We start from the raw sequence: 26322 nt of genomic DNA, 5'->3' as shown, positions 1-26322 counted from the left end.
AATACAAAAAAAAATTAGCCGGGCGTGGTGGTGGGGGCGTGTAGTCCCAGCTACTCGGGAGGCTGAGGCAGGAGAATGGCATGAACCCAGGAGGCAGAGCCTGCAGGGAGCCGAGATAGCGCCACTCTACTCCAGCCTGGGTGAAAGAGCAAGACTCCGTCTCAAAAAATTAAAATTAAAATTAAAAAGAAAAATAAATAAAAAATAAATAAAAAGATACACATCGAGTCCTTGATCAAAATGTTATCTAATATAGCACTGTTTCTAAGAGAAAAATACATCAAAATTAGATGTCATAGAGCTCCTTTTCCAAATAAAAGTTATTTACAGTAAGTGCAAGGAATGCCTGTATTTTCCAAATGTTTATTTTACAGATTATTTTTAAGGTAAGTTGAGATGAAAATATAAAGTAAGGAAGAAATCTAGAGTAATAAAGATGTTTAAACAATATACCTCTTCCTCCTCCCCCTGGAAGCAAAGGTGAGAGTCTGAGTGGGCCCTCCAACAAAGTTGGAGGAGAGAGAAAAGCTCTTGTTTCAGATGAAGGCCAACCCAATGGTGAGGGACCATATGGGGAGTGCTCTGGAATAATTAAAACAGCATATTTAAATTCATAGCTTCACTTAGCTACACTACAGAGTTAGAATCCCATTTCAACAATTACCATCAGGTCATCCTATTACCAATTTAAATTTAATCTATGTCCTGAATGTATCCTTTGATTTTGCTAATATAGAACAGAATTAAACACAGATCCTGGTGTTTTCAATATTTGTCTATCAAGTAGACACTTTAAGCAATAAAAACATCAACCAACTGGGAATTAATAAAAAGATCATGATAAATAATCATTTATATTAAGCAAAGGATATTGGAGATATATCTTAGAGTTATAGGAGCATAAAGTTAGATTTTTTTTTGGTTTTTACTGGCAGTATGCACCCAGACATTTCAGCTGGTGAGAGCTGCAACATAGAAGTACTCAGTTTAAATCAGGGCCAGATAGGCTGTATTGGGCCACGAATTGTTTAAACAATGCTCAGATTATGAAGAGGAGAAAAATGCATAAAATACTCTGAAGCAAGATCACAATTTACTTTTGATTCATTACCAGTAAAAAGTCAGTTTACAAATACTAATTTATCAAATAAATCACTTTATCTATAATCTATACAGCCAAGACACCTACCACTTTACAAACTTCACCACTCTCAAATAATGGTTTTGTTTCCAAAGTCAAAAATCAAAAACAAAATAAAAACAAAAACCACCAAAATAACATTTTTAAAACATGTTAAATTTAAAACGTGAGTGTAGCTGGTATAATATTCAAACCAGCTACAAGAAAAGATCAAAGCATTATTTACCCTCCTTGAAACTTCTGTGTTGGATTCAGACAAAAAAAAAAAAAATGCTTCTATATACTTCACCCCAATCCAAAGTTTGTTACTACCTGAAATTCGTAATAATCTAATATTTTTTAAATGTAGAAATAAGACTTTCATTTTAATGAAATTTTACTCTCAAAAGTGATTTTTATAACTTTCCAAGGTTATTAAAATGGTATTCTACCTATATATAGATTTATTTTTCACTACCTTAGAAGCTTAATTCCAATTCAACCAAAATTATTATGAAAAAATTTAAACTGTTTGCAATAGTTTGAGATCACTGCAGACCCTAACTCAACAATGGACAGAAATATTAAATATATCTTACAAAAAAAATTGGTCCTCCCTTGAAGTTAATTAAAGCAATCAAACCTCAGACTGAGTTTTTCCCACATTTTAAATTGATACTTTTAAATAATTAGAAACTATTTTTTAATTATTAAACAAGCAAATTCCAAAGTATAGTTAATATATAAACAGTCACAATGCTATTCCATGTAAGCACTCCTTATTCATTCAATCTCACGGAAAATTGTTAATGAGTACCTTACTATGTGCCAAGCACCTGGCTTTTCAAGGAGCTCAAGGTACTAAATATATATCATCTTACAAAATCCCACTAAGAAACAAAAGCAACAATAATTTTCATTACTGCACAGGAAACAAAACCTAGAAACTTGTGAGTCTATGAGAAAGCTTAGTCTAGAACCTTGGTTCTAAAATCTAAAATATTTATATAAATAACAGTGTTAACTTACACTAATACAAACTATATGTGCAATATATATATATGTAAAATATGTATTTTAAATGAGGGGTAAAAAAAAAAAAAAAGACTACCTCTGCCAAATGCTGTATTTGGAACATCAAGTGCATAAGGATCTTTTTCTAAAAGTTCAAATTTAAGCTCTGTTTCAGTTAATCTGCAAATAAAGAACAAACATCTCTAAGTTACTCATCCAAGAGAAGCACCACAAGAAAAAATGCCTCTACCGACTACAAGCTACTCTTCACTATTTTAATATCTACACAGAACAAACAGATCCTCTAAAATTATTCTGACCAAAACACCTTTATCTCCCACTGCTTGTTAACTAGGGTAATCAGTTTCTTGCTGCCCTAGAGACAGTGATGTTTTGTGGAGCCTTACAATTGTTTTATTTCTTCTTCAAAATTAGACTACCATGAGTACTATATCACAGAATCCAAATTTTTGAAATACAAGAGTCCTCCAAGGTCAACCAGTCTATCATTTTACAACTAAGGAAACTGAGGCTAGGAGTTTAAATGATTTATTCACAATGAAAGTGCCTGGATTAAGACACACGGTTCCTGGCTTTGAGTCATGTATGCTTTCCATTGTAACGTGACACTCATGATTCCAGTTATAACACTGGAAATCCCATTAATCTTACTCGTAAACTTTTTATCCTACAAATGTGACATTTTAAAAGAATCTTATTTCTAGTTCTTAATCATGAGATATAAAACATTTAATAATTTGATTTTAATTTCTGAGACTAGAAAAGACAAGCAAGAGGACTAAAAACTAATATTGGATAATGTTAACAGTACATTGTGACAAGAAATTATAACACTCTAGGAAGACTGTTATCATCTTCACAGAAAAGCACTTACTCTTCCCTGCTATTGTATATTGTAGACTTTTATTATTGTAAAACACTGTCACCCAATACTACAAAACCAGGAAATGAGAGAAATTAATGAATATTATCCTATCTACTTATCCATTAAAAGAGGCTGATATTCTGGGCATTACTATGTCAGAGAGATTCATCCTTTCTCTTTCCATCCATTTTTACCTCCATCCATCTACACTGGTTTAAAAAAATTTTTAGTTATACTTTTTACAGAATAATCTGTTAAGAGTTTCCTCCAAGTGCCACTTCAGTGACCTAAGTACTTCAACAAACAAAAAAAACTAGACATTCCTAGTAAAACTAATAGATATCTCACAAGATATGCTGGATTCACTGCAAGTTTTCTTACTTAACCTTATAAAAGTATTACCTAATTAATGAAATAACAGAATAACTAATTTTAAATGTTCCCACTAAGATACTTACTTTTGTCTGTTGTGAGCATTTTCTTTCCTTAAATCATTGAGGTTTCTTTCAGCATTCCGAGCTGCCAACTTGAAGAAAATAACACATTTTAAAAATACATTTATATAAACTTAAAAAATAAGCATAAATGTCAATATAAACATTCATTAAATTTTTAAAAAATATATATATCACAATGGTATACAAATCATAATCACTGAAGTTAGAAAAAGTGTAAGACTTAGACTCTGAAAGATCAGAATTTCTATATCCACTCTTTACTCTCTAGTCATATGACCTTAGGCTGTTTCCTCATCTATAAGTCTGGGATCATAATACCTACTTTACAGAGTCACTGAGTAGATTGAACAAGTAATGTATGTAAAAGGCCTTTAAGTACAGTGCCTAGAACACAAGAGATTTTAATAAATATACTTTTTGTGTAGTTGAGACTTTATTACCCCCCTACCCTCAAATCTCTAAAGTTGACAGTTTGAGCCATGTCCTTGTCCCCATCCACCCTGGGGTCAAAAGTTCAGAGCCTCATGGACTCTAAACTCAGCCAGCCTGGGTTCTAACTGATCGGGTGATTAGTTCATTGAAATGAACACTTTTTCCCTAAAAAACAAGTTAAACTCTGTTACTACGTGACTTTTCAGAAACTAATATGAGCCTCTCCTATTAACTGTCTTCTGCCCAGACCCCAGTCTGCTCCTGTGGGTAGCTCAGCTCTGGAGCGTGTGACAAGCTACTGCTCAGTGTCACTTTCATTACCTCTACTAATCCCAATTCAGCTAAAAACACACCTTGTCTGTGGAGCTTCTTCCAAGTGACCTTCCTGATATATAATTCTTTAGCCTGTGGTTCCTTGGGTTTTCCTGCCTGCCCTGTGCTCTAGAACATGTGAGGACAGATATATCCTAGGTGTCATCTGGCTGTCCCGATCTTTACATCCAACTGCTTAACTGTCTCTTTGTAGCCTCTACCCATGTCGTCTGAGATAACCTTTATCTACCTTAGAAGACTTCACTAAATACGCAGCGGTGAGGAAGGGAATTGTTACCTCTGGGCCTCAGCATATTCCCTTCTTGGCCATTGTTGTTTGTGGTTTTCATTCTAATCTTGACAAGTCAGTGTCTCTGTAAGATCTGTAAGATGTTCCTGCTGCCCTTCCAGAAACAGCCTGGTTACCATCTTACCCTGGGACTGTGTGTGGACCTCTCCATCTTCAAAGAGTAATCTACATCTAAGTATTTTACAAATGGTGAGGAGTGGTTAACTAAATTCATCTCCAAGCCCAGCTTAATTTAGTAACAAATTTTCATTTGAACCCTCAATACCAAAGCATAATCTTACAACTGAGGAGGACCTAGACATTCAACATACCTAATCTCTCACCCAAGGCTGGAATCTCCACTCCAACATGTCTAAGAAATATCTACCAAGCTTCACTACAACAATAACAACAGTTAACATTCACTGAATGTATACTGTGTGTCAGGCATTCAGCAACAACCTTACATGAATTTAATCATCACAATAACCCTATGAAATAGGTACTACTGCTATCTCTATCTTACAGATAAGAAAACTGATGATAGGTGATGGAGCCAGGACACGAGCCAAGACAGCCTAATTCCAGACTCCATGTACTCACCCACTGTGCAAACTGCCTACTGTTGAAGACTCCTAGTGACAAGTATTCCAAAGGCCAGCTATTACAACAGTCCTATATGTTAGAGTGTCTTTCTTATAATTAGTCAAAATCTGCATCCTCATCACTTCCTCACACAGTTAGTTCCTCTGGAGCACAAATACACTATTTCTCATGATGACCCTTTTCTTAATGTGTACCCAGTAATTCAACACTGAGATTCAGGTAACGGAATTTTATGACTTTTAGAACTAAAAGGGGCTTTGAAGATCACTTAATCTATACCACTGTTACACAAATGAGGAAATAGGCCCAAAGAATTTTAAGTAGCTTGTCCACAACTAATTAGTGGCAATCCAGTGCCCTGGAACAATCAATCCATGAACATTATATCACCTTCCCCATGGAGTACAAACTCCTTTCAAACAAGCAATGTGATAAAAGCAAAGAAGGAAAAATCAGATTTTTCTAATAACTGTGTTGGAACAAACTGTTTAGTTCACAAGGAACATAATTTCACTACTTGTAAAATTAAAAGAAACTGATTTTTCAGAATACTATATTTATTTTCATCTAATTTAAATAAGCAACGTATCTTCTGAAAACAAAATACAATTTGACAAAAGAGACTTAAAGAAATTTAAAACTTACCCAATTATCATGTGCTTTTTTCTCATGGGAAATAATCTGAAAAAGAAAGTAATTAAAATGCTACTGACAATTATTTTTCTTAAGTAAAAAACATTCACATCTACCACTATGATGTAGCACACAACTCAAAACTATCCCAAGCATCTCTGAAGAGTAGGCAACATTTTTAAAGCAAATTTTCATGTATACATAATCTATTATATTTTAAAACAAAAACTGAATGTAAAGACAATTAAATTTTTTGTCTAGTAAACTTCTACTTTAGGAATTGCCAGTTAACATATAACTAGCCTGACTGAGTATGAGACCCCACTGTTGATACATGTTTATGTGATGCAATATACCTTCCCAAAGCAGCAGGAGATATGGCAATTTCACTTATTTATTTATTTATTTTTTTTTTTTTTTGAGATGGAGTCTCACTCTGTCACCCAGGCTGGAGTGCAAGTGACGCGATCTCAGCTCACTGCAACCTCCACCTCCAGGGTTCAAGTGATTCTCCTGCCTTAGCCTCCCAAGTAGCTGAGATTACAGGCATGTGCCACCATACCTGGCTAATTTTTGTTTTTTGTTTTTTCTTTTTTCAGTAGAGACAGGGTTTTGCCATGTTAGCCAGGCTGGTCTCGAACTCCTGACCTCAAGTGATCCACCCACTTCGGCTTCCCAATGTGCTAGGATTACAGGCGTGAGCTACTGCACCCAGCCAATATGGCAATTTTAAATAAGATTTCTTATCTCAGAATCTTTGGCTCCTGGGAAATGTCCCACAGCCACATGCAACACCTCAAAAGAGGTGTACAACTGGTCAAGTAATTATATTCCTGCATCAATTCAAACAAATCAGAATTGTTTTAAATTATATATATACACACACACACACACACACACACACACACACACACACACACACATATATATATACCTGCCCTTGATAAGAATGAATAGTTCTCTCCAATTCTTCTTCAAGATCTTTGGCTCGCTTTCTAAATGGAACGAATAATTATTCTACTATTAACATATAATATGAAATGACAGAACATACTCTCTACTAAAAAAATTTATTAGAAAACCCAGAATGCTCTATTTCATGAAGAAAAAAAAAAAAAAATCCAGAACTCCACATTAAGAAATAATCACCTCTGACAGATTTTACAGTATATTTTTTCCTAAACTAATTTTAACATTGATTACAACTTAATACTACTACTTGAGTTTACCTAAACCAAAAGTCACACAAATATTTATGTGGTATATTGTGTTTTTTATTTTTTATTTTTAAGAAGATGATCCTAGAAGATTTATTCAGATGTTGGTGGTCTTTTTTTTTTTTTTTTTTTTAAGAAGAGTGTCACTCTTGTTGCCCAGGATGGAGTGCAGTGGCGCAATCTCGGCTCACTGCAACCTCCACCTCCAGAGTTCAAATGACTCTCCTGCCCCAGTCTCCTGAGTAGCTGGGATTACAGGCACCCGCCACCACGACCGGCTAATTTTTTGTATTTTTAGTAGAGACGGGGTTTCATCATGTTGACCAGGCTGGTCTCGAACTCCTGACCTCAGGTGATCCACCCACCTTGGCCTCCCAAAGTACAGGGATTATAGGCGTCAGCCACCATGCCTGGCCAGATGTGGGTAGTCTTAATAGAATTCTAGGAAATTAGCAATCGTTGTGAAGTAAAATGTTACTTGTTAATTTTATGAGACTAACAAGATAACTTATTTTGGATAAAACTCAAGCTTGCTCTTTCTGAGGTAAAATGAAGTATCACAACTATTTGGGATACTGCTGAATCTTGCCCCTTTTTTTCTTTATATTTTCTATTTCCTGGGATCTAGTAAGGATCAAACCAAGGTAAAATCTAGATTTATAGTCTTTTAAACACTTCAGAATGCTCTATGGCTCACTCTTCTTTTTGTGGCACACCTATTGAGTCACTAATATTACATACATTCTTCTCAATTGGAACCAATGAGGAAAGACCTTAAAATTAATATCTATTCATATTGACACTAACATAAAATAGAATTGTCCATATTCAACTTTAAGAGATTTTAAAAATCACACAACCTAAAAGAAAAACATTTTTCCTCTTTATATTTTCTGTATAATTGCTCAAGACCAAGAAATCTGAATGAAAAGTGATGAGACAAAAGTATATTTTTTTTTTGTCTGTACCACCTGTCAGATTTTAAAATGTTTTCTATTTTCATTTCATTTATTATTTTTTCTGGCATTAAGTTTTTTAGATACTCTTCCCATCCCAAAAAAGAAACCGGGAAAATATATTTAATACCTATAGGTCTCCAGCTCTTCAGTGGCATGGCTGATCTTTTCATCTACTTTAGAAAGTTTCTCTTCTTTCTCTAACCGATAATTTTCCTCTACTGTTAATTTCCTTAAAAACAAAAAATGTTATAATTCTCTTAATACATGTCATAAGATAATCAATTCTATGTTTTTAATTGTATCAAAACTGATGATTCCTGTAAAATTATTTCTAAAATACCACTGAAAACATCACCTACAAGGAAAAAAAAAGTACCTGTATAAATATACCTGGTGTGGAATTTAATATTATAAACTGAAATTGTAAAGCATTGTGTCTAATACAGAACTACTAATAGCTTCAAGAGTTTTCTATATAAATTTATCTTAAAAATAGGATGAAAGATATATTTAATAAAAACTATTATGACTATCACTTACTTATCAAGTCTTTCTGTATAAACAAGCATCACATTTGCTAGTAAGAAGTCACCAATAAAATGTGTTCCGTTAATTTTTATATTGGTTAGTGATTAGGCTTCCAGGTGAGTAAACACACACACACACACCCCCCCACATAATTATAATTACAATGAATCCAAAGTAAACAGTAGTAGTAGCAGTCCTATTTACTACATCTAGTTCTATTAATAATAACAATAGATAACTTACTGAGCCATTAGTATGTGCCAAAAACTGTTCTTAGACTTTTACATGTATTATTTAATTACCACAACAGCTCTACAAGAAGGGTGGTACTGTTATTCCCATCTTACAAAAACGAAAATGAAGCACAGAGAAATAATTAAACCAAAGCCTGGAGCTCATAAGCAGTGACTCTTTTATGCTATAATACCCATGTTGTTTCATTGCACATACTATCATTAACAACCTTGGTCACCCAAGAAATATTTATTGAACACCACAGGAAAACACATTTGGAGTCCTAAATGGACATCTTCCCTCCTTCATGAACTTTGAGAAGGAACAAGACAAACTACTGAAGAAGTCTTGCAGTGTGGCAGTAAACATTTTGTATTCTACACACTACATTACCTATTGCTTAGAAAGCATTCCCTAAGGTCAATCACTTTCATGGATGTTGTAAGAAAATAAGTCATCTCCTTAGGAAAAGCACGAAAGTGCGACGGGCATGGATATGGAAGAGAGATGTGTTTTTACAGACTGTGTAGACTGAAGATAGCCAGAAATTCTTTGCCACCTCTCCCTGATAAAAGGTGAGGTCTATGTACCTTCCCATTGAATTTGGGTGGGCCTATTAATAATAGAAATTACGTTGTGAAAGAAGACCTGATGATATGACTTAAAAATATCACATCTTGGCTGGACGCAGTGGCTCATGCCTATAATCCCAGCACTTTGGGAGGCTGAGGTGGGCAGATCATGAGGTCAGGAGTTCGAGACCAGTCTGGCTAACATGGTGAAACCCCATCTCCACTAAAAATACAAAAATTAACTGGGCGTGGTGGCGCATGCCTGTAATCCCAGCTACTCGGGAGTCTGAGGCAGGAGAATTGCTTGAACCCAGGAGGCAGAGGTTGCAGTGAGCCAAGATGGTGCCACTGCACCCCAGCCTGGGCAACAGAGCAAGACTCTATCTCAAAAAAAAAAAAACATCATATATATTTAAGGTAACACATCAAGGGCCAGGCATGGTGGCCCATGCCTGTAATCCCCACACTTTGAGAGGCCAAGGTGGGCAGATCACTAGAGGTCAGGAGTTTGAGACCAGCCTGGCCAACATGGTGAAATCCCATCTCTACTAAAAATACAAAAAAAAAAAATTAACCAGGAGTGGTGGCACATGCCTGTAGTCCCAGCTACTCAGGAGGCTGAGGCAGGAGAATTGCTTGAACCCGGGAGGTGGAGGATGCAGTGAGCCAAGATCGCACCATTGCACTCCAGCCTGGGCATCGCAGCAAGACTTCATCTCAAAAAAAAAAAAAGCGACACATCAAGCTTCTAGGTCCTAACCATTTCATTTGTTTCCATTATTAAATCTGGGAAAATGGTATATCAGTCAAGAAAAACATCAAGCCAACATCTAGAATCAACTTAAATTATACTATATGCAGCAAGAATATAAATTTAACACTTCACTGGTACTATAAACTCAATATTCTACGCTCAAGAAGTGCCAATGGCATAATTCATTGAATTTCAGTAACAAGTAGTTAAACTACTTGCTAGTTAATATAAACTACTTGCTAGTTAAATATAAGAAGGAAACGTAAAATATTTTAGGAATTTAAAATAATTTTAAACTAACGAAGGAAATCATGTGAACAACACACACAACTAGAGTACTACTCAGTTCCCTATCCTTCCTTTAAAAAGCTAAAGAAAATACCTTCTCTTTGAAATGTTAAACATTACTCATCAAAATTCTATAATCAACCATATACTTTTTTTATTCAAAAGATACACTCAAAAATATTTCTTTCACCTCAATCACTTTTATATCCAAGTTTTACTTTAATACCTTTCATTCTAACCTAAAAGAGAAGGGCCCACTCCTAGGTATACTGGCTGAAAAACCCTGAGGTTATACTCTAATTCTTCCATTTTGTCAGGTTTAGTCTCTTGCATACCCTGAGCAGTCCCAAAGGGCCAAAGGTCCATAACAAATAACAACTTTTTAATTGTGAACTGAATCCAAATCATGACTGAAGTATAGAACTTGGCAGTGAATGAGCCAAGCACTACCCAGCATCCTGATCTCAAAGAAGTATTAGTACTCTCTACCAATTTCCAAATATATAAAGTAGATTCTCATTATTTGTGCCACTTATGTGCCATAAAGTCACTATAAATCATAAATTAGCAAATACTAGATCACTGCTCCTAAGGGTAATAAAGGGTTAGCTTCCTGCTACAGCCTCTGGTCACAACAATTTTATCAACCAATCAATATATAACCTTGTTTTTCATGTGCTTCTGTTTAAAGATACCTTATTTAATACACATTGTTAATTTATTGACATTGAACTCACAGCCAAAAGCACTGTAATTCATGCCTAAAGAAAGTTTATCTAACACATGTATTTTCTCTGTAACACATATCACAGCCTTCTTGTGCTTCAAAACACTACATAGCAGTTCAGCACTATGCTTAGGGGGCATTTTAAACAGCTAAATCACCAGCAAAAAGCATAAAAATGTAAAAAGTAAGGTACTAAATATACTGTAAAAAGGACACTTGTTTACAGAATGAGAGCTGAAAGAAGAAAGCAGAGTGTCACCTTGTTTGACCTCAGCTGGGAACATGTACATTGAGCAACTCAAATTTTTCATCATTCTGAATATGTCCATGAATGGCTACAAAAGCTCTGCATGTACTGATCTGATTTACAAATAAATTTTAGCTAGTAAGTGAATTCACAAATACAGATTCTATAAATAATGGGGAACAACTGTAATAACTATCATTAAGAGCCTAAAGGAACCTGAAAGTCTGTTACATTTTATTACCCTTTATGATGAAAACAATATGTGCTATGGTACTATTTGAAAATCTAGAGTCTTCAGATATCTCAAGGGTCTTCAGTGTACTTAGGCATTTAGGCAACAGCATGCACACACACACACTCCTTCACTCCAATATATAAAGGCACTGAACATATTTGTACATATATTCAACAAACATGTACTGAACAGTTATCACATGTCTCATGTAGCTTTAGGCACCACGCATACAGAAGTGAAGAAAATAATTTTCTCTCAGAGCTTATATTTAACGTAAGGAAGATAAAAGAAATAAAAGCAATCAATCATCAGAGGACAATAAGAGCTATGAGGCAAAATAAGGGGATAAAGAGTAGCAGGTATTATTTTAGTTAGAGTAGCCAGGGAAGGATTCTTTGAGGTAACATTTGAACCCAGGCCTAATAAAATGAAGAACTGAGCCATTCAAATATATAAGGAAACATCATTCCAGGCAGAAGAAACAAGCACAAAAGACCCTGAGGTCAATGTGCTAAAGAGCATCAAAAAGGCCAGTGCTGGATGGAGGGTACTGAGAGGAAAAAGAACATGAATAAGCTAAAATTAAACAGGTGGCCAAGGGTCCAATCCTGTACTGTCTTGCAGGCCAAGAAATAAAAGCTGTGGGTTGAGTGTGATATAAAGGCACTCAGGGATTTTGAGCACGAGAGTGACCATACTCACAATTCACATTTTAAGGGTCATCCTGCATGTTGCAGAGAAAACACAGTGCGGGAGAAAGGGTGGAAAGAAGGAGACTACTCATAAGGCTACTATAATAAGCCAGGTATTAACCGTTGAAGACTTGGACTAGACTAATAAGGAAGATGGTAAAAAGTGGTCAGATTCAGGCTATAAAAAAGCTGACAGGATTTAATGACAGAATAAATAGGAGATATAAAAGCAAGAGAGAAGTCAAAAATGGCTTGAGGAGCCACCCTAAGTAACTAAGTAAAGGACACTGCCATTTACTAAGACAAGGAACACTTGGGCAGAAGCAACTTGCACAGAACAGAAAAATCAGTTTTACATATATCAGAGATGGAATTAATGGGCAGTTTAATCAAGAGTGTCCACTCAGATTCCCTGCCAGTATTGGAAAGTTTAAGGCAATAATTTGCTGACTACTTACTAGAAGTTAAAGAGGATTCTGTTAACTAGCTTGGAAATTCCAACATCACTTACAATATTTTCTTTGTTGAAAAAAAGTGTTTCCAGATCAAATACCTTTCTTAAAAATAAGTTGATGAAATACAATCTAATCATAAATTGAGAACTTTCAATAATCACTACAGCTAACTATGTAACATATATCTCTAAAGCTATTTTACTTGCTGTTGAGTGGAGTTAACATAATTTTTATTACCTGTGGAGTTTCATTTCATTTTCTTGATATAATTCAGTCATTACTTTAAGTTTCTGTTGAAGCTTCTGATTCTCATTTTCAAAATGTGTGTTTTCTGACTGCAAAGATGCTTGTTCTGTCTGAAGATTTTTAATATGCTCTATATAAAAATTTTAAGTCATAATTAAAGGAGTAAACATTTTGAGTTGCATATTAACATTTTAGAAAGATAAAAATTACTAAAAATAATAAATTATTAATAAACCAAACTCTTTCCAAAAACAGAAAATCTATAAGGTATTTTGTTTACCTAAAAGCTTTTATTGTTATTAGTTGATTGACACATAAAAATTGTACATATTTATGTGGTACAGTGTGATATTTCAATATAGGTATTCGATGTGTAATAATCCTATCAGGGTAATTAGCATATCCATCATCTCTAACATTTGTCATTTCTTTATGTTATGCACATTCAAAATCCTCTCTTCTAGCTATTCAAAAATAACAACATGACAAATAAAGTAGATCTAAGAAAAAGAAATATACAGTAAGTTAACTAGCCACCCTATAGTGCTATAGAACATTAGAAATCGTTCCACCTATCTAGTTATAATTTTGTATCTGCTAACTAACCTCTCCCTAACCCCCTACCCTCTATACTTCCCACCCTCATATTACTATTACTATTCCACTCTCTACTTGTATGAGATCAACTTTTTTAGCTCCCATATATGAGTGAGAACATGTGCCGTTTCTCTTTCTGGTGTTGCTTATTTCACTTAAAATAGGCTCACTCAAGTTTTCACAAAACAGGATCCCATTATTTTTTGATGGCTGAATAGTGTTCCATTGAGTGTATTAATATCTTAATTAAGGAGCTATATAAATTGTTTTAATTTTGGCCAGGCATGGTGGCTCACGCCTGTACATCTCAGCACTTTGGAAGGCCAAAGTGGGTGGATCACTTGAGGCCAGGAGTTCAAGACCAGCCTGGCCAACACGGCAAAACCCTGTCTCTACTTAAAATACAAAAATTAGTCAGGCGTGGCGGGGCGTGCCTGTAATCCCAGCTACTTGGGAGGCTGAGGAAGGAGAATTGCTTGAACCTGGGAGGCAGAGTATGCAGTGAGCCAAGATCACGCCACTGCACTCCAGCCTGGGTGACAAAGGGAGACCCTGTCTCCAAAAAAAAAAAAATTCTTTTAACTTTTGTTATGTATAGGATTCCCAACACCTTCAACATTCTAATTCTAGCATCTAATTTTCAATTTTAGAGCTAAATGCCACTAAAGTTCTCAGGAAGGTTTTGGAGATAAGCGTTTTAAAGGGAGATATTGTAGTTCAACATTCCCTGTAAAACTATTTCCAGGTGATGAATAATGCCTGTTTTTATCTAGTAAAAACTTTATCTCTCAATAATACTTAAATTCTACCTAGCCCTCCCTTTTAAGCTAAAATTTTGACATATAAGTCAAGCCAGAAATCTAGATCTTCTCATAACAAATGCCCAAACACACTCCTAGTTTAAAACAGATCAAGACAAGACCAGAGAGAAAAATACCAACTTTAAGCTTTTTTTCAACTGCTAAACCATCTTTGAAAAACTCTATAAAAATGAATCATTCTAAATAATTATGAATGCTTTATAATTTATGCACCAATTTTTTTAAAAACCTCGTTTGTCTTCTAACATAATTACCTCATCTCTGAGCTCCTCTAAAATTGAAGTACCAACTCTGAACATTTCTAACATTAAGGTACCAAGATAATAACCTCAACTCCTCTAAGATGAAGGAAGGCATCATCTCCCATAACATCTATATGAATCACCACCACAAATCTTAAAAGACAAAACTCACTCTGCCTAAAGAGGGAAGTTTTGGAAATTGTATTAACAAGCATGAAAATTTTAGTAATTACATGTAATGGCATTTAATTATTCTAAAACCCTCATGATATGGTTTGGTTTTGTGTCCCCATCCAAATTTCATGTTGAACTGTAATTCCCAATGTTAGAGGTGGGGCCAGATGGGAGGTGACTGGACCAAGGGGGTGGTTTCTAATGGTTTATCACCATCCTCCTAGTGCTGTCTCCCCCTAGGTGATAGAGTTCTCATGAGATCTGGTTGTTTTAAAGTGTGTAACACCTTCCCCTTCACTCTCTTCCTCCTGCTCCCACCATGTAAATGGTCATGCTAGCTTCCCCTTCGCCTTCCACCATGACTGTAAATTTCCTGACACCTCCCCAGAAGCAGAAGCCTGTACAGCCTGCAAAACCATAAGCCAATTAAACCTCTTTTCTTTACAAACTACTCAGTTTCAGGTAGTTCTTTACAGCAATGTGAGAATGGACTAATATAACCCATTAAACATACAAACCGAAAGAACAGTTTACATAAATACCTAAACATTAAATGATTAAATGTATAGGAAACTGTACCTAACTATCTTTCCACAGAAATTTTTTAATCTACATCAGAAAAAAAAAATTCATTGACCTAGGCTTGAAGCGATTGCCAAGAACAATCACGTAAAGAAATTAACATTGGGTATTATCTCTATTAAAATTTAATCATCCCTATTGTAAAACAAATAAGCTAACGACAACCCAACACTTAATTCTTTAATATATTTATGTACTCGGTTTTTTTTCTTTTTTTTTGAGACAAAGTCTCACTGGGTTGCCTAGGCTGGAATGCAGTGGTGCAACCTTGGCTCACTGCAACCTCCACCTCCCAGGTTCAAGCGATTCTCGTGCCTCAGCCTCCCAAGCAGCTGGGACTACAGGCATGTGCCACCATGCCTAATTTTTGTATTTTTAGTAGAGACAGGGTTTCACCATGTTGACCAAGCTGGTCTTCAACTCCCCAGCTCAAGTAATCCACCCACGTTGGCCTCCCAACGTGCTGGGACTATAGGCGTGAGCCACCACGCCTGGCCATATTTTTGTACTTCTACTCTAGCTATTTTGTTTCTAATTGTAACTTAAAGACCACTGTAAATGATTACCAGAAAAGGAAGAAACAGTTTAGAGGAAAATCTTCATGCTATGAATAAAAGATCAATTACAGAAATTTATCTTTCAAGATCCATTAAAAAAACAAAGTTAGATTTGGAAGAAGAGTACAGGCCGACATAGAGTCTCCAAATATTAGTCTAAGAAAAAAACAAAGATTTGCCAGAAAACTGTATTAAGGAGTGGGATAACTGGTGAGCACATTTCCTTGCTACTCTGGCACTTTCTACACACATTTTTTGAAATACAGCTTCCTTGAAAGTAAGCTATCTTTTCCTTCTGTGAATCTCCCACGGTTTTTAGTACAATGCTTTACATATAGCAACATTCTCTTAAACTAATACTAATGTTTCTTGAAATCCAAAAATAATCCAATTACTAAAATCATGTGAGTAGGGATATAATTTTTTAATAACCTCTATCTTTGGTGGTTCAATCTTTTAAAACAGTATTATAAATGCAGTTCACTTACTGTAGAAGTTTTTGAAAATACAGATAAGTAAAAAGAATATAAACATCTGCCTATAATCCCATATTCAGAGATAATCATTGTTGACATTTGAGTATGTCCTTCCAGTCTTTTCTGATGCAAATGTATATGGTAAATATTTATACTTTTTATTTTTTATTTTTACAAAATGAGATGCTACTTATCCCAACTTTAAAAATTTTCAAACATATTGACAGAACTTGTTTACTTTTTGAAAATACAAACACTATCAGCAAAATAAACATAAATGTTTTCAATTAAAACAAAACTTTCATTTCTACAGGTCTAACATCACTCTTGTACATACTAATATACTACATATGTACATTAAAGGAACAAATCATACTGCAAATAGTACCACTATTGAAGATCAATTTTTCAATTAACAAAGACTTTAAACATTAAGTTTCAATTTGCTACTTTTTAACATCTAAAACCATTCAAACACATAACACTGTAATTCAAAGATAAATACGGTTTTACATGTTTTTTAAAAAATTTCCTTATTTTAACTTCACATAAATATAGAGGAAATCGATATGCCTTTAGCAACAATGACAACAAAAACCAGGACTAATGTTTCACAAATACCCAACAAGAACGAAAGTTAAAAAGAATAAAATTGGATCTTCCCAAAGTTAATTCAATTAATTTTTACCATTCTCTGCAAGGAGACGTACTTACTTAGAAAAACATTAAAAGTGTGTATGTCAATGACCTACCTGTAAGCTCTTCCTTTGTTTTATCAACTTCAGATAACTGAATATAAATTTGGTTTCTTTCTCCTTCTAAGGTTTTTAAAGAAGCATTTAACTTTAAAGAAGGGAAGAAGGAAAAAAGTAACATTAATCAGTTATAAAAAAAAAAAACCCATAAAACCTCACTATAACACCCCTTACACTTTTTAAGCGATTTTATCGTTTTGATGAAATTATCACCTGGAATACAGAAACCAGCAATGCATCTTCCATCTTAAAAAAACCAGCAAAGTCATCAATACTTGTAAGTCTCAGAACAAGGGATAGGGAAAAGTAGCGAATGCTTTTCACTGGATGCTTAAGAAAGTGACTATTTTCATTCTATTTACTTTCAACAAAAGTTTTTATTAAAGCAGCCTTCAAACTACATTACCAAGACTTCACATAGATCAGCAAAAATGAGGATATCATTACTAGGGTGGAAAAGAGAAGGAATAAACCAGAAAAAAAGGAATCTAGTATTTACTTAAAATAGGATATAGGGCAGAAGGGGTAAGAAAATACTGAGACTAGAAGAAAAAGAATGCACTAAGGGAAGGACAAGATAAAATACGGGAAACATTTTAAATATATTCTTATCTGAAAAAATGAGTACAGAACTTGGAATTTTTTATTTTGATAAATTCCAAAAATTATATGAATTTCTAAAGTTAATAATTGAAAGTAAAAAGCAATTGATGATGAAAATTCTGATAATTTTTAAATATATTTATATGGGAACAATAAAATGGACTTTTTAAACAGTTACTAAGGAGAATGAGTAATCCACGTTCTCTCTCTTCCTCCTTATTCTTTGTATGTATCTAATAGCACAAACCTTAGCAGCATGAATCAGTTTCTTCAAAGCTCCTTTTGGAGGATTATCTACAGTGAAAATCAAAAGCACAACAATGATTTGGGAAAATAGTACAATACGACAACAGACATCAAAATGATTTTATCAGTTCACTAAACCAGAAACCTATAATCCCTCTTCTTGCTACAATAAAGAATTTGGTATAAAGCAGAATGGCCTTGGACCTGCTCCCAGGAAGCTAAACAATAAAAGCACTGAAGTGTCATACCATTTAACAAGGTTCTTCAGCTCTAACTCCAAGAACAGAGTTATAACAAGGATTAGATATTCATCTAAATATAGACCACAATTGTTAACTGTTCTTGGATTCTTACAGCATCCAAAATATAAGTAAAATTATAACCCAAGTTAAAATAACATTAAACAAGCATGAGTTTTCTCAAATAGAGAAAGGATTATTTTATATATAATAAAGTAGAAATGAAAAAGTACAAACAGAACGTTATACATTTATTTTAGGGATGTAATTTTTTCCAACATATTAATGTTATCACGAAAAAAATTTTTAATCGCACTTTTTCCTCCTTAATAAATTTGTTAATGATGCAGGGGGCTAGGGAAGAGAACAGAAAAATGACATAAAAGTCTGAAGAACTACCACTGGGGTAAAATGAGAGAGGGGTACATGGGACCTCTGTACTAGTTTTAGAACTTCCTATGATGCCATATTTCAAAATAAAAAGGTTTTTTTTAGGTCAAAGGAATTGGTGTGAGAATACAGTAAGGGGCTATAATGAAACTAAATTTTGCCACTTTTGCCAACTTCAGAGCACAATCAGCAATGGCCAATAGCAATTTGAATGGCTAAGATTAAAAGTACTTTAATCACCTGAACCTCTGACAAAAGCAAAAGAAGTATCCTTAAGTATTCATTTATAGAACACTTGTTTTTCAAACTAGTCATTCATCCATTTGATTAGCTTACAGTACAGGGAAAAACAGGCATTGAAATGATTATGATGTAATTTTGAAAATGGCTATAATAAAGATATGTATAATACACAAAGAAAACAAAGGGAGGAGGCTGTAAGCGTGTCTGAGCAGCTGGAAAAGACTTACTGAAAAGGCAGTGCTCCAGCTGAAGCTAATATAAGGGATCGTGAGAAAGGACAGCGTGTCACAGACAGACAGAATGTGCCAAAGTAAAAGCATATAAAGAACATGGCGCACATAGGGAACAAAAAGGAAATAGAAGAGCTAGTCACCATTTTAGCAAAAGGAGATGAGTCATGACTTAATACCTAAGTAAGCACCATTTTCCGATTCACTGTTCATTTCTAATTCCAAGTTATCATCATCCGTTATGTCTTCTCCAAGCATAGCAGCCCAATCTTTCATCTTTAGCAAGCGTTCAGTCAGAGTCTTGACATATAACAAAGGGGAAAAATAGAGAGGGTAATGCCTTATGCTAACAGTTTTACAACTTCTGAATGTACAGTTATGGTTTAAAAATCAATCCACATAAATAACAACACAAGAGCTCTTATTTTCCACCTCTTAAGATATTGTAAAGTCTTGAGAAATGGTAACATTTATTGACTATTAAACTCTGCAAGATGAAAACCAAAACTAGTTATTCCCAAATCAAGTATAGTACATATTAATATTATGCAACTAAAAAGTAGTAAAATATTTTTGTATATGACATTTCTCACATGCCACAAATAACAGTGGCCTAATTAACATGAGAGTAAATTCTGTGTGACACCAAACACATCTGCGGTGAGATACATAATGTATAAAAAGATCGTAGATTTTTACTTGATTTATTCAAGGAAACAATTAGCTGAGGAGTTCAACTGAAATAAAGACATTTATAAAAGAGAAGAGAATTTGAATGGAACATTAGAGGTTTTCCAAAAGTACTTTTTGAATTTTGTTGAATAAAGAAATATTTTCTAACACTACAGATAATCAAATGACGTGTCTCGTATTCCTCTGGAGGGACCCACCTAAAAATAATGTGCTGCTCTACAATTTTCACCCTTCGATCTCCTCCCTCTCTTCAGAGTTCCAAGCACAAATAACATGGCCTATACCTCTGAGCAGAGCTTGAGGTTAGCATCTCATTCTTGTTATCTTTAAGAGAATCCCAAAGCCTTTAGTAGAGGAAGTTTAGAAAAAATAAATAAAACAATATGCCACAGTCAGGCACAGTGGCTCATGCCTGTAATCCCAACACTTTGGGAGGCTGAGGTGGGCGGATCACCTGAGGTCAGGAGTTCAAGACTAACCTGGCCAAAATGGTGAAACCCCATCTTTACTAAAAATACAAAAAAAATTAGCCAGGCATAGTGGCACATGCCTGTAGTCCCAGCTACTCAGGAGGCTGAGGCAGAAGAATCACTTGAACCCAGGAGGCAGAGGTTGCAATGAGCCGAGATGGTGCCATTGCACTCCAGCCTAGGCGACAAGATTGAAACTCCATCTCGTATGTATATATATATATATATGCCAAATTCTGAATAAAACTCAGAAAGCTGGAATTTTGAAAATATTCTTAGCAGCAACTTAACTAGCACAGATACATCACTTTCTTTTTATATATATTTTTTATTATATTTTAAGTTCTAGGGTACATGTGCACAATGTGCAGGTTTGTTACATATGTATACATGTGCCATGTTGGTGTGCTGCACCCATTAACTCATCACTTACATTAGGTGTATCTCCTAATGCTATCCCTCCCCCTTTCCCCCACCCCACAGCAGGCCCCAGAGTGTGATGTTCCCCTTCCTGTGTCCAAGTGTTCTCATTGTTCAATTCCCACCTATGAGTGACAGCATCACTTTCAATATGACAACATCCACATCACTGTGTAAATTATAGAACGTTAGTTTTACATATCATCATTTGATACACTTGAGTATCTGTATTTACCAGCATTAAGATTTTTTTAGATGAGTAGGAAAAGAAAAAAAATCAAAAAATCCTTTCATTCTTATGATTGGAGTCAAGTTTCAATTAAATTTATTTTTTAAAAGTATTCCTCTCCAAGAAAGTACATACACCAGTTAAATTAAAGATATTCAATTAATATATATAACTATATGTCCAATTTCTCAAACTCTTCCAACCTAACAGGAGCAGATAGCATACTGAAGAGAAATGGTAAAAACCATTATTTTTATTTCTTTATGAAATACCTAGGCTAAAATACAGAGAAGAAAAAAGGACACACAGAATATTCATATAAGTACGTGTGTGTGTATATGTGTATGTACATATGACAAATCAGTAAGTCTTCAAGAAACATTTGAAAATCTGGGCAAATATGTTATGAAAATATGTTGTGAAAATAAAAGCTGCTAAAAACTAGTTTTCAAATTTCACAGTTAGTGTAAAATTCCAGCCAACTTGGTCACTAAAACCAGTAGAGCCATTTACCTTGATGTGATTTTCTTTATCATTTAGAACTTGTTCTGCGTGTACTTTGGAGTCTTCAAATGTTACTTTCTGTTTATTAAGTTCACTCACTTGTTCTTTCCATACTTCAGCATCTTGCAAAAGCTGAAAAAGAAAATTTTAAAAATGCAACTCATCACATAAGTGAATCATTAAAAGATACTAAGAAGGCATTATGTAGCTACTTAAAAAAGAAAAACATGGCTCCTGTTTTCAAAGAACTTTCAAAATGGGGTATGTAAAATAACACACACATTCTTCAACTAGTTTATATCATATATTTATATCAAATAAAGGTTTTCTGAGATATACATATCTTAGATTTGATCATTTCTTACCATTCTTTATATCCCATATAAAATATTATACCTTACTTGCGTTGAAATTTATTTTTTAAATCATTGTGCAATTTTGTACTTAAAATAACTAACCTTTAGAAATATCACCATCCTGGCCAACATGGTGAAACCTCTCTACTAAAACACAAAAATTAGCTGGGCATGGTGGCACACGCCTGTAGTCCCAGCTACTCAGGAAGCTGAGGCAGGAGAATCGCTTGAACCCGGGAGGCAGAGGCTGCAGTGAGCCGAGATTGTGCCACAGCACTCCAGCCTGGCAACAGAGCGAGACTCCGTCTCAAAAAAAAAAAAAAAAAAAAAAAGAAATACCATTAATCTAGAACAGATCAAATTCTGCACAAACAGTATTCTACTATAAATACTTTTACAGGAAAGGAAAGCCTTTCTGAACATGACAAAAAGTAAAGATCATTATAAAAGGTAGACTCGACTACATAAAGCTTAAAAGCTTCACAAATCAAATATAACACAAATGACATTTAAAGACAAATAACTAGAAAGGAATTCTTTCCTTTTTTTTTTTTCTTTTTTTTTTTAGAGGCAGGGTCTCATTCTGTCATCCAAGCTGGACCACAATCTCAAACTACTAGGTTCAAGATATTATCTCACCTCAGCCTCCCAAACAACTAGACTACAAGCACATGTCACATACCCTGCTAATTTTTTTATTTTTATTTTTTGTAGAGTCAAGGTCTTGCTATGTTGCCCAGACTGATCTTGAACTCCTGGCCTCAAGTGATCCTCCCACCTGGACCTTCCAAATCACTGAGATTACAGGTGTGACCCACTGCACCCCACCAAGAAAGGAATTTTCATAACATTTGTAGCAAAAGGTTAATAACCTTAGCATGCAAACAGCTGTTAGATGTCAATAAGAAAAAATAGGCAAAGAAAAAAAAAGACTGAGCAAGCAATTCACAAAAGAAATGGCTGATATATATGAAAAAGTCTAAATGTATTTAGTCTTTAAAACTCTGTTCTACCAAACAGTAATTATTGGATTTCTCTGCAAAACTAAGGCTTCATTAGCATATTTCCAAACATGTGAAAAACTAATCCTTTTCTATGTATATATAACAGAATCAGATGATACAGGTAAAAACAAATGAGAATTCAAGAAAAAATTCACATTTGGTGATTAGGTCATCTCTCATGAGTTAGTAAAGAGACTTAAGTACACAGTATACAGTATTAAAACATTAGAGAAGGAGTGCATTAGAACATGGCATCAGTGAATACAGTTTGTTTCAAGAATTTGGATTATTACAAGGAAGTTAGATGAAAACAGTTGTAAAGAGTTAAGACTGATCTAGGTGAAATATTTTCCAAAGTGGAAAAGGCCACTTTAGATCATAACATGGCAAATTTAACACAGGGTTTACCACCACTTTCTACTCAAATCTATTAAAATGCCAGAAAACAGATTTTTTTTCAAAGGCATAAACCCACAAGGAAAACAGAGAATAGGAGATGAGAGAAAAAATAATTGTAGAAGTAGAAAATGGAAAGAGATGGAAGTGTGATAAAAAGACTCAACCGACTAGAGAGAACTAAAATCTAAGCCAGAAGGTAGGAACACCCAAAAGTAGGCTGATTTGACATACCCTAGAAAGGCTCATGATTTGAAGGCACAAATACCAGGGGTATAAGCAGGAATGGAAAAAAGGAGGACTGGCCAAAAGTCTGTATAAAAAGCAGTTGGAAAGCCTCCCATTACATAAATATATACACATTCTTATTCTCATTCTCTCTCATTCATTCTCTATCTCTGTCTCTTTCACACACACACACACGCAAAACCCTATAGGGTTATTCTTTGGAGAGGTAGAACCTGAGACTCTTGGACATCTATCCAGGTGAAGATGGAAGTAACACACTGAAAAGTATTAAGTAAAAGTATTAAGAGGAAACTGACTTACTGAACAGTCAGACACCAGCACTCTTTACCTGAGTTGCAAGACTGTTGGCAAACAGGTTTACACCTCCCAAATGGGAAATGTGGAGGACTCATCCCTGTGGAAATGCTCTTCAGATACCAACAACTGAGAATCCTCCAATTACAAATACCGTAACCTGGCCAGGCGCGGCGGCTCACGCATGTAATCCCAGCACTTTGAGAGGCCGAGGCAGGCAGATCACTTAAGGTCAAGAGTTCAAGACCAAGCTGGCCAACATGGTGAAACCCCATCTCTACTAAAAACATAAAAATTAGCCAGATGTGGTGGTACACGCCTGCAATCCCAGCTACTAGGGAGGCTGAGGCAGGAGAATCACTTGAACCCGGGCAGCAGAGGTTATAGTGAGCCAAAATAGTGCCCTGAACTCCAGACTGGGTGACAAAGTGAGACTCTGTCTCAAAAAAATATATATCCTATAGAAAAGCCCGCCAATAGCTGGGCGCAGTGGCTCGCGCTTGTAATCCCAGCACTTCGGGAGGCCAAGGCGAGTGGATCACCTGAGGTCAGGAGTTCAAGACCAGCCTGGCCAACATGGTGAAACTCCATCTCTACTAAAAATACAAAAAATTAGCCAGGCGTGGTGGCAGATGCCTATAATCCCAGCTATTCGGGAGGCTGAGGCAGGAGAATCACTTGAACCTGAGAGGTGGAGGTTGCAGTGAGCCAAGATCAGGCCATTGCACTCCAGCCTGATCAACAAGGCAAGACTCCACCTCAAAAAAAAAAAAAAAAGAAAGAAAAGAAAACCCCACCAGTGGCCAGGCACAGTGGTTCACACCTGTAATCCCAGCACTTTGGGAGGCCGAGGCGGGTGGATCACGAGGTCAAGAGATGTATAATGATCTGTAATTTCAAAGAAGAGGAAACAATAAAAAGATATTAAAAGCTTCCAGGGAGGAAAAAAGCAGATTTCCAAAAATGTCCAATTATCTGAATAACTTCTGACTTTTTAAAAGCAATACTGGAAAGTCAAGACAATGGAGTGACAGTGTCAAAATTTTGAGGAAAAAAAATGCCAACCCAGAATATATTCAACCAAAATATCAACAAGTATGAGAAACAAGACATTTCCAGGCATGTGAGTTCTAAAAAAATTACCTCCTATACCTCTTCCTCAGAAAGTTAACCAAAAGAATTAACCGCAAAAGAGCTTAGATATGGGAAACAGAAGATCTAACACAGGAGAAAGACAAGAGGAATCTTTAGGATGGGGGTGAAGTGAAATCTTAGGATACAGAACAGAACACACACCTACACAAGTTCTTATTAAACCAAGAGAGGCCCGAGAAAAAACTGCTTCAAGAAAAAAAAAAAATGAAATTAACAGATTAAACAAAGCATTTGAAGGCATGAGTAATATATCTGTATCTCTAGAAGACAGCATACAGATGAACCAGATAAGTATACAAGAAACAAAACAATTATTAACCCTAAGGAAAATACTGAGTAAGACAGAATATGTAATAAGAACAAACCACGAGGACAGGTGCAGTGGCTCACGCCTGTAATCCCAACACTTCAGGAGACCGAGGCAGGCGGATCACAAGGTTAAGAGATCGAGACCATCCTGGCCAACATGGTGAAACCCTGTCTCTACTAAAAATACAAAAATTAGCTGGGCATGGAGGCGCGTGCCTATAGTCCCAGCTACTCAGGAGGCTGAGGCAGGAGAATTGCTTAAACCTGGGAGGCAGAGGTTGCAGTGAGCCGAGATCGCGCCACTGCATGCCAGCCTGGTAACAAAGTGAGACTCCATCTAAAAAATAAAAAAATAAAAAAAAAAAAAGAACAAACCATGTGGCGCTGGTGTAATATTTGGATAATTATAATAATTTAATCACTGAAAAATTTTCCAGCTGAAAAGTTACAATTACATTGGCAAAGCAGAAGAAGAAATGTACGTGGGAGTATCTATATATGTGCAGGAGAAAGAGGGCAAATGTCACATCCTTATGTGATCTGCCGCCAGAACTGCTTCTATCTTTAGACCCCAGATCTATAACTTCAATAATCCTCACTCATATTCTCTGTACCCCTTCAGTCTGGCTTTAAGAAGTTGGTTATGATTACCAAAATGCTAAATGCCCTGGCTTACTTTCCCTGCCCTGGGGGTAGAAGGTGCCAAAAGTATACACTTTTGTATACTATACAAAAGAGACAGACACTGAAATATGTATGGGAGACTGTCCGGCTCTCATGCTCTCAAGGAAAAGCCTATACTTGTCCCTAGCATAGGTCAGTCATGAGGATGCCAAGAACATTTATAATTACATATTCACAAGTTGAAGAGTCCCTACAGAGCACAAACCTGTTTCTGGCTTTCCTGAAGTTCAGAATTTTCATTCAAAGCATCTTTTATTGCTATCTTCAGTCGTTCTTCATTCATTTGAAATATCTTGAAGGTCATTTTGGCCTAAGTAAAACAAAAAATGTCAAGTTTGTAACAATTAATTTAATACATAGCTCATCTTTACACATACTCCCTAGAACACAGAATTAAACAAAGGCAAAACCATGCCAATATGAACAGCAGAGACAACATCGTGTAGCAGAAAAAAGGCTTGTCTAGAATCGGGGTCTAGTCCTGCCTCTCCCACTAACGT

At 35.3% G+C, this 26322-nt stretch overlaps 1 protein-coding gene across 23 annotated transcripts in view; it reads right to left on the bottom strand.

Moving 5' to 3' along the window:
- Window positions 1–26322, bottom strand: part of MIA2 (MIA SH3 domain ER export factor 2) — a 118263-nt gene that overhangs the window by 29572 nt on the left and 62369 nt on the right. For 16 of the 23 annotated variants that reach the window (XM_063651573.1, XM_054449494.2, XM_054449496.2 and 13 more), the window contains 12 exons: window positions 26028–26132; window positions 21385–21507; window positions 19239–19359; window positions 17959–18005; window positions 17106–17196; window positions 12896–13034; window positions 8054–8155; window positions 6685–6745; window positions 5763–5798; window positions 3479–3546; window positions 2232–2314; window positions 454–582 (listed from right to left, as the gene is read on the bottom strand). In XM_063651573.1, the coding sequence (XP_063507643.1) occupies window positions 454–582; window positions 2232–2314; window positions 3479–3546; window positions 5763–5798; window positions 6685–6745; window positions 8054–8155; window positions 12896–13034; window positions 17106–17196; window positions 17959–18005; window positions 19239–19359; window positions 21385–21507; window positions 26028–26132 (1105 nt within the window). The remainder of the gene's footprint in view (window positions 1–453; window positions 583–2231; window positions 2315–3478; window positions 3547–5762; window positions 5799–6684; window positions 6746–8053; window positions 8156–12895; window positions 13035–17105; window positions 17197–17958; window positions 18006–19238; window positions 19360–21384; window positions 21508–26027; window positions 26133–26322) is intronic. The other 7 variants (XM_054449510.2, XM_054449509.2, XM_063651576.1 and 4 more) reach the window with 1 other exon arrangement.

Source organism: Pongo pygmaeus, chromosome 15 (genome assembly GCF_028885625.2).
Source record: "Pongo pygmaeus isolate AG05252 chromosome 15, NHGRI_mPonPyg2-v2.0_pri, whole genome shotgun sequence".
Taxonomy (NCBI): Eukaryota; Metazoa; Chordata; class Mammalia; order Primates; family Hominidae; genus Pongo; species Pongo pygmaeus.
Note: the sequence above shows the minus strand (reverse complement) of the source record. Positions and strands in the feature narration are given on the sequence as shown.